The 9,732-nt window shown below is 40.4% G+C and overlaps 1 protein-coding gene across 2 annotated transcripts in view; it reads right to left on the reverse strand.

Annotated features, from left to right (window-relative positions):
* The window catches only part of ZNF292 (zinc finger protein 292), a 92,319-nt gene extending 83,696 nt beyond the window's left edge, over nucleotides 1-8,623 (reverse strand). Inside the window, exons 1-3 of one of the 2 annotated variants that reach the window (XM_013063729.2) lie at nucleotides 8,492-8,623; nucleotides 8,197-8,358; nucleotides 7,799-7,995 (exon numbers count right to left, since the gene is read on the reverse strand). In XM_013063729.2, coding sequence (XP_012919183.1) covers nucleotides 7,799-7,966 — 168 coding nt within the window. In that variant the 5' untranslated portion in view covers nucleotides 7,967-7,995; nucleotides 8,197-8,358; nucleotides 8,492-8,623. Of the gene's footprint in view, nucleotides 1-7,798; nucleotides 8,146-8,196; nucleotides 8,359-8,491 lie in introns of those variants that run through there. The other variant, XM_004766945.3, reaches the window with a different exon arrangement.
* Between the last annotated feature and the right edge of the window lie 1,109 nt (nucleotides 8,624-9,732).

Here is a 9,732-nt window from a genome sequence, read left to right on the forward strand (position 1 = left end):
AACCACCACACTGGGTATGGAGCCTACTTAAAAACAAACAAACAAACAAACACCTGAAGTTAGCACATTCAGCTTTTTTGTCTGTTTCAACGTCCCAAATTTAGAAGGGTAAGTCTTTAAGCAATGTTACTATATATTATCTATACTTAAAAGATCAATTAAAATTCCTTTGTTTGGATCTTAAACCCTTACTCGGGTTCTAATTTATCTTTTCTATCCTATTCTTCAACCCAACCCCTGACATTTTCCTCCAAGATGCCAGTTTGAAGCTGTTTCATTCTTCTGTTTATTCCCACCCTTCCCACTTTTATTTACTTATCCAAATTCATTAAGGACTCAATGTAAATAAGTGTGTTCCTTTCCAGATCAATTTTTACTAAATTAATTTCAAAATGCTCTTAATTTACACTCCACTTACTGTTATTTATCACTAGCTACTTTACTATCTAATACTGTTGTTTAACTGCTAATATATGCATCAAATTTGTAAGGGCTTTGAAGGCAGAGATCTCCATAATTCTCCACAGCTCCCTTAGCATCCCACATGAGGAATTTAATTACCTAATTAAAATAAATTAAGAAAAGGGCAGCTGGGTGGCTCAGCGGGTTAAGAGTCTGCCTTTAGCTCAGGTCATGATCCCAGAGTCCTGGTACTGAGCTCCACATCAGGCTCCCTGCTTGTTGGGGAACTTGCTTTCCCCCTCACCCTATGCCCACTGTTCCCATGCTTGTGCTCTCTGCCAAATAAATAGAAAAAATTTTTCAATGGATAAATTAAGAAAAAAATACATGTAATTGACTGAATTTTAATAACACATCTTCTTGGCTAAAAATGTGTATTCACAGACAAAGTTTTTGTAATATACAGTTAAGGGGAAAAAGATTAGCATTTTAATTCTGAGATACATTGTGCAACTCTCAATGCTAAAAGGATATAATGAATCAAGAGATTCTCCTGGGAACAATACATAGTTAAAAAGTTATATGGAGTATGTAACAAATGCATGAATAAAAAACAAACTTTCCATTTTATAAATGAGGCTCCTCCCATAGTGACTGGTTAATTTCATGAACTGGATTTATGTGTGGGAGTTAGAAAAAAAAGGTAAATTCTCAACTCTTGACAGAATTTCAAGGAACATAAATACAGCAAAAGCTTCATATGGTTAAGAACACATATTTTCAAAAATCTTTGGTTTTGCAGGTTCGTCATATAAAATATTATAGGGGGCAACTGGAGAATACATCTTATCTTCCTCCATTTCAATTTAGGACCAGGAAGTAATTGTCAAGAAGGAGGCAAGCAAAATTTGGCAAAGTTTTCCTTTGCTAAAATTGGTAGAAGCATATTCTGGAAAGTGGAATTTAGTATCTCCAATATGCAATCATACTAATTATGAACACTCAAAAAATTATTTCCCCTGAGCATTATCTACACTTTTAAAGTTTAAATGACTTATTACTCCCTCAATACCTAAAGTAATTATCACTAATTAACAAGCAAGCCATCCTTTCTTCCGATTCAAAGTGTCCTAAAAATTAACTTAAGATATCCTCTAATAATCAAAAGAAAAAACCTAGCTTTAAAAAAAAAAAAACTAGCGATTTTTTGAGGAAAGTGGGCATTTTCAAAACCTTTGCCATTAAAACAAAACTGAACAGAACATACAGATAAAACAATCAACTTATATCAAACAGATGAAACTAAAATATACTCCGAAATATTTTAATTATATAACTCGAATACTCAGAAGCTCTCCTAACAGTTTTACTTTGATTTTTCTTTCTTATTCCAGTAAGGCACCAGTTAATAAAAGCAGTAAGGTCTGGCTCAAATCCTATCTCAGTAAAGCTTTCTCTGATACCCCAGCCAGAAATGCTGACCTCCTACTTTAAACAATTTGCTGAAATTACTATACATAAAATTAACTTATTTCTCTGAACAGCCACCATAATTAACTGATTAAACACTGTCATAGACTGAAACTATTACAGGTTTTTTTTAAAGATTTTGTTCATTTATTTATCTGAGAGAGAGAGAGAGAGAGAGACAGCACAAGCAGGTGGATGGGGAGGCAGACTCCTCAGTGAGCAGAGGGTAGTAGCCTGCTTCTCCCTCTCCCTCTGTCTGCCATTCCCCCTACTTGTGTATGACAAATAAATAAAATCTTAAAAAAAAAAAAGCCACAAATTTACATGAGAAGCTATGGAATGATCTCAAAGATATGTATTTTTTGGTTAATAAAAGCCACATGCAGTGTACAGTATGTCCTCATCTTTTTTTTTTTTTTTTAGATTTTATTTATTTATTTGACAGACAGAGATCACAAGTAGGCAGAGAGGAAGGCAGAGAGAGAGAGAGAGAGGAGGAAGCAGGCTCCCCAATGAGCAGAAAGCCCAATGCGGGGCTGGATTCCCAGGACCCTGGGATCACGACCTGAGCCCAAGGCAGAGACTTTAACCCACTGAGCCACCCAGGCGCCCATCATCTTAATTTTTTTAAAAAAAGCAAACATGTATTCCTGGAAAGAGTAATAAAAAACTATTAGGGGACTATCTTTGTTCAGAGTGACAAGAGGTCTGGGATGGGAAGATCAAGTTTTTGTTATATGCCCTTTCTCTGTTTGAATTTATAAAAAAAAAAAAAAATTCAGTACACTACACTTCCTTTTTTACGATTTTATTTATTTGCCAGGGATGGGGGGCCACACAAGCAGGGGGGCAGCAGGCAGATACAGGACTCGATCCCGGGACCCTGGGATCATGACCAGAATGCAAGGCAGACACTCAACCAACAAAGCCACCCAGGCATCCCTACACTACACTTTCAATTTAAAAAAGTAGAATAAGGGGTTCCTGGGTGGCTTAGTTGGTTAAGCTACTGCCTTCGGCTTGGGTCATGATCCTGGAGTCCCGGGATCGAGTGCCACATCTGGCTCCCAGCTCCGTGGGGAGTCTGCTTCTCCCTCTTACTTTTTCCCCTTTCATGCTCTCTCTCTCAAGTAAATAAATAAAATCTTTTAAAAAAATAAGTAAAGAATAGAATAAAAAATAAACTTGCTAATGATACACTGCCTTTTGACATCTCTTCAACTGTCATCTTGAAGTTTTATTTAAATCTTATTTTATATACAAGAGTCTTCTGTAACTTATGTCCCCTGCTAACATCTTAATCTAGTCTTTGCATCAAATGCTTTCTTAAAAGTACAAAATTTTAATTATATCAAAAGGTCAAATCTGTGCTTAAATCACGACAATTAAGTATGCTAAATTGCCAACCTCTTACCCCAGTAAAAAGGAATTGTTTTAGTAATTGTTTAAGTAATTGCTTGTAATTTCTACTAAGGAAGTAGACATTTTCTGGACCTCTCAAACTCAGTGTGAATTTAAGTATCGCTAAACAACATTTACCTAGACCTGTTCCGGATTAGCTACATTTCTTAGCTACATAATTATGAAAAGATCATAGCAACTAAAAAAAATCTTACTATATTATTTTTCTTTCTGTTCAGTACTTCTTAAAAAAACACTGTGGGTATTTAGGCAGAGGAATCCATTTTGGTGGAGTGGAACGGTCCTAGTATCCATGGGCCATGGACACTAAATGCCAGTATCACATCCACAGATACTGCAATCACCAAACAACTGACCCCTTAACTTATTTTCAAATGCCCCTGAAAAGAGATCTTCAGGAGAGAAAGTATTTTGCAATTAAGAATCATTGCTTACATGAATTAAAGTATGAAGTATGTGTGTGCATGTAGGCACACATGGAAAATACGTATTTCCAAAAATGCAATCCAATCTTTTTAAGATTTTATTTATTTGTCAGAGAGCAAGAGCAGGCATCAGCAGGGAGAGCAGGCAGAGGGAGAAACAGGCTCCCCGCTGAGCAAGGAGCCCCATGCGGGACTGGATCCCAGGACCCTGGGATCATGACTTGAGTCAAAGACAGATGCTTAACCACTGAGCCACCCAGGCGTCCCCAAGTCAATCTTTTAAAACAATTATCAGCCACATGAAGATGAATGAGCAAAACCAGTCACAACTCATGTATTCATCAACCCAGTCATCTAGCCCTGCGCATAATGCTGTCAACAAATACCATCCCCTAACAAATCATTCTTCAACTATTAAATGGCTTAACTTTTTAAATGAATAATTTTAAAATCCTTTTAGAACAATTCTTCTTTTGAAATGCTTCTGTTTAAACTCCCAAATAAATAACCTTCCACTGTACTGCACTGATCTCCTAAATAAAAGATGTAAGTCACAGTACACAAGGATCAGTGGTTGTCTACCTTCCTTCAGAGACTGTAGACTCTGTGAAGCCAAGGACCACGATCATGACTGGCTGGCCCACAGTGTAGGTATTCAATAACAATGCTGAATGACTGAGTGAACACTGACCCTGTCCAATACAATAAATAGTCCAAGAAGTTCCAATTATAATCAATTTTTATGTACACTAATGATCCTGACACAAATAAATGTAAGAAATTATTTCTGGTTATCCTGTATTCTTATTCTAAGTTGATTTAAAAAAAAAAAAAAAAACCAATGAAGTAAACTACATTACTTAGATTAAAGCTAGCTTGTAAAGATTTAAAGAAATTTGAGATTTTTGACAAGCACTCCCTTATACTCATCCTCTACCACCTTTTCCTCCTCCTACTTAAGCTTTAAGCAAATGTTCAGGTAAACAAGTAAAAGTGGGGCACACTTCCAACACAATATAAAGAACAAAACAATTCTGTTAACAGTTAGAAAAACTTACTTAATATCTTTTATTTCTATTTTTCTTCTCAGAACTAAAGAAATCTATTATATTGTACTTCTCTGAAAAAGAAAGAAAATCTACAAACTAGGATGCATAAGCAACTTCTTCTTTTGTAGATTTCACTATATTCTCCAGAAACTCATCTTCTGGGGTGCCTGGGTGGCTCAGTGGGTTAAGCCTCTGCCTTCAGCTCGGTCATGATCCCAGGGTCCTGGGATCAAGCCCCGCATCCGGCTCTCTGCTCATTGGGGAGCCTGCTTCCTCCTCTCTCTCTCTCTCTCTCTCTCTCTGCATGCCTCTCTGCCTACTTGTGATCTCTGTCAAATAAATAAATAAAATCTTAAAAAGAAACTCATCTTCTGCTGAGGTAAAACTTCCAAATATAACTAGTCCATTTTTTAAACTAATTTTTTTTAACTAACTCATTTTTTTAAAAACAAATGTAACAATAAGGACTGCACAAACACTAACTGTTAACAGGTATAGAATATTAAATCTGAAGCCCACTAACTCTGACAAATATTTGTTTATCTTTGCCTTTCTGAAGCATGTGAATATCACACTTTTACAGAAAAACTTACAAAGAAAAAGCTAATCTCAAGGTTAGAAACAATTTCCAGGTCATAGCATTTCAAATACTGTTTTTAAATTGCTCCAATAAATTCTTTAATTGTTAACCACTGTTTTGCTCAATTCCTATCAGCATGTTAAGTAATAATGGCTGGGATACAATTTTAAAGAAACAATTGTTTCAAGTTACTGCCCATTCAACCTAATCACTAAAACAGATTATTAAAAAAACAACAACAACAACAACAAAAACCCCCAGCATTTGTTCTAGAGGGGATCAAATATCAGACACATTCTGCAACTTTTCAAGTAATGGAGATTACTTTTAAATGCATTTAAATTATTGTGGCATTTTAGTGCATGAAATATTTCATTATTCTTGAAATCCAGAAACCTAGCATTTGTTTTATTACTGTTTCCTGCAACATGAAACCTAGCATTTGTTTTATTACTGTTTCCTGCAACATTGGTCCATAAAAACTATTTACATGGTATAAAACTAATCATATAAAACACAGTAAATTCCTTTCATATTGATTTAAATAAATGGTGTTTCATCCATTAAAAATACTTTTTAAAGTGATAAGTTTCTGATATTGCATACACTCAAAAAAGTCCAACCTGCACGAGATTCCTTTTTCCAGAATTATTAATCAGGCTTATAAATATTGCTGGCTAAGAGTATTTACGGTAATTAGCTATAAACCCATCAGTGGATACTGCTATTTAAAAAGCACCTTTCAGCAAAGCTAGACTTTAATACTTTTCACTGGCTAAAGCAGACTTTAACAGAAACACTTCCTTTTATGGGTACTTTAAGTATTCTCTCACAACTAAAATAAATATATCTAAAAGACCAATTAACAATGAGTTGGCACTCCCAGGGTAGGTCAAAATGGCAAATTTCAACAATTCTTTAAAACAAGTCTTCAAAAGAATGATGGACTTTCTAATTCTGCCACAGGTATTCATCAGACCTTTATTACCTTAAGTGGGGAGCTCTTGACACTGCACAGACTCCTAAACAAGTCACCACTTGATCTCACAGTTTTTTTTTTTTTAAGATATGAAGTACTACCAAATAATCAGTGACAATAACGTGCATACATTAGTGGAAAATTTTTTTCTATGGGTTCAAGTATCCCTATCTTCTACAGGAAAGATTTCTGAAGACTAAAAATTAAATGAAAATGTAATCTTTTCGGAGATTCCAAAATAGTCCACCCATTGTTCGGCCTTGGGCTCAGTATCATTCCAAAACAACTTCTCTATACCGATACATTGACAAGTTAATTCTAAATGTGATCTGTATAAATTGTCCGTTTCCTCCTCGAGAAGACAATTCTAACCAAAATCTTCACCACAGCCAGCAGCAGCTCCTTGAAATTTCAAACGTAACTGGAGGGTCTGTAATCAGGGCCAAATGTAGACCTCAAAGTCTGCGATTTCTATCGAGCAAACGTGCTTTCAACATTCTAAATCCTGGTTAGAACGCAGTTACTGGAAAGCAGTGTCCTTGTTCAAGAAAGGGAAGGAAAGGACTAAAACTGACCTGAGCACAGGTCCACAAGAACCTCAATCCTCTTTTAAACCAGGAGGCCAAATAGGGAAGGCTCCAAGTAATAGAGGCGGTGGGGAGATGGGGGAGGAAGGGCAGAGGAAACCGTACTCCTCGAAGGGTGAAAGCAAAAAAGAGAAGCGGACTCTGGAAAGCCGCCCCACAGGATACAGGGAGAGCTCCTCTCCTCTACCGAGGAGAGCAACCTTTACCATGGAAGCGGTGCACCAAGCAAGCAAAGGCAGGAAGGGCCAACCTCTGCGCCCCCACCCCGGAACATCTCAGCCAGCTAGAAGGGGTCGGGGAGGACGGTTCCACGGAACATCAACAAAGGCCCCTTCAGTCCTACGGCGAAACTCGAACAACAAAGGCCCGGAGACAGCGAGGACGGGGCCGGGGGCGGGACGGATGAAAGCAGGGGGAAGCAAAGGAATCAAACCAGTGGGGGCGGAGGCCCGTCGGAGTGGGAAACCAGAGGCGCAGAGGCGGGGGGCGCGGTAATCCCCAGTGCACAATAAGAGGAGGAGGAAAAAGAGGACCTGGCCTCCATTCCTCCTCTACCGTATCCCTGCGGCAGAGAGGACTCCGGTCCTTGGCCGTCTCCATCTCCCTGGCCTCGGGGACTAAGCAGTCCCGTGCTGGGGGAAGGAAAGGGGAGGGGGATTTTCCGCCCTGACCACAACTCCCTTCCCCCCGTCGGGAGCTACCGACAACAACCGCCACAACGGCAGCCACACAAAGGCGCCTTCCTCACACTCCCCGCTCCCGCCTGGGCGGCGGCGCCAACGATGGCAAAGAAGGGACGACCACCGCTCAGCCCCCAGACGCTCGCTCGCCCTCTTCCCCCTCTAGCTGGGGAAAAGGGGGAGGGGACCCCCAGGCGCCCTCACCTGGCACAGATGCTGACAGTACTCCGTGGCCGCTTCCACGGCCGGCACGCGGCTCTCCCGCAGCTGTCGCTCCAGCTCCTGGAGCCGCTCGCCCAGGCGCTGCAGCTCCGCGACGCAGCCACCTCCGCCGCGACTCAACCTCTCCTGCTCGGCCTCTTCGTCCGCCATCTTCACACCCCGCTCCGTCGCGTACGCACCTGGGTCACGTGATAACACAATGCCACGTTCGGCGGGGTCACGTGCCGGGCGCGCTCGCACGCCGCCGAGCACGTACAAAGGGCCCGGTGGGGAGGATGGGGGAGCGGAGAGAGTGGCGCGAGGGAGCCCGAGGGAGGTGAAGGGAAGGGGAAAGGAAGAGGGCGGGGTTGGGGCGGTGCGGAAAACCGCCGTTTACTTACCCCGAGCGGGAAGTGGGCTGCAGCGGCCGAAAGGGGCGGGCCGGTGGAGGCTAGCTCTCGGTCACGTGGGCCCCGCGACTGGGGGTGGGGGGAAGCCTGGGGAGCGGCTCCCCTTTCGAGTGTCCCGATTCCGGCGTAGCTTTCCCCAATCCCCGAGGTCTTCTGCGGACATTTGCCCCAGTTCCCCCAAGAAGATAGGTGAGAGAAAGCTCTGGGTCGGCTGGGGCAAAGGCTACACATGCGGCTGGCCTGTAGGCAAGCCAAAACAGAGGAAAAGGGAGAAGGTAAAACCTACCCATGGACCGCAAGCGTGAGAGCCAGAGCGGTTCTGTGAGCTGTCAAAATTGTCTCTGACTTCTCACCAGGCGGGGGAGGAGGGATCTCGTTCCTGAGGTACCAGATACCTCACTGGGCTCTGCTCTTCAGTCCCAAGAACGCCTCTCCCGTGGAAACACAATCTCTAGGGGGTGGAGGCAACAAAGAAAAATAACAATTGGATCAGAGCAGGATGAGGTTCAAATTCTCAGTCTGGAAAACGGAGCGAACTCGTGAAAAACATAGCTTAAAAGATTTCGCTTTAAGAAATTGTGGACGATGTAACCGGATGATTTTTTTAAACCACGAAAACATTTCTAAAATAATTGATAGCCAACTAAATCTGTTTCACTTTTATTGAAGACTTTTCTCCTACACACTACAGAAATCACCATCACTGAAAACACTCTATATGAAAGCTCTTGAAAGTAGGTCAAGGAAAAAAAAAAAGAAACCAATAAGAACTCCATTAAAATGATAACGGAAGAGGGAAAATTGATGCTAAAATAAAAGAACAAGGTTACCGAGAATTATAAATTCAACAGCGTTTTTTTCCTGGTGCTGCAAATAGAGATGGCATTCTCAACCGTATTTTATTTGGTTACCTGAAAGGAATGAAGAGGTGACACTTGAAGAAAATAGAAGAGGTACAACAAAAAAAGTCACGTCCTTAATCCTAATGCTCAGAATAATAAAATGAATATTTTGTTAGTAGTAGAAAATTAGACAAGATGCTTATCTTAAAACTACAAAAATTCAGAAACTATACTGATAAGGCACCTACCTAGTCTTTTCACTATCATTCAAAGTGATATTTTTCTAGTACAAGAATTTAAATTAAGAATCCCTATTGTGTGCAGCATCCTCTTTCAGAGATTTCTAGCAGCTACAGAAAATAATCTAGATAGTATGTTGTCCAGAATGAATGTTTTGTAATGCATCAGTGGTAGTGACATCTGTTAAGTACCAATGTATAAGATGAGTGGGCACAACTGAACCCCTTATGAAAAACAGTATCAGCTAAAATACTAGTACTACATAGTGTACTGATACTACATATTAGCAAGACAAGTTCTCCAAATATGTACTTATGGAAGAGTCTAGGGAATGGGGATATATTTTAAAGTATCACTGATAGCTGAAAAAGCAACAATTAAGGCACCTAATTTTAATACTTGCAGCTCACTTTCCCAAGTGAAGTATTTTAGACATCCAAAACCA

Source organism: Mustela putorius, unplaced genomic scaffold (genome assembly GCF_011764305.1).
Source record: "Mustela putorius furo isolate JIRA1106 unplaced genomic scaffold, ASM1176430v1.1 tig00000166_pilon_pilon_pilon, whole genome shotgun sequence".
In the NCBI taxonomy this organism is placed as follows: Eukaryota; Metazoa; Chordata; class Mammalia; order Carnivora; family Mustelidae; genus Mustela; species Mustela putorius.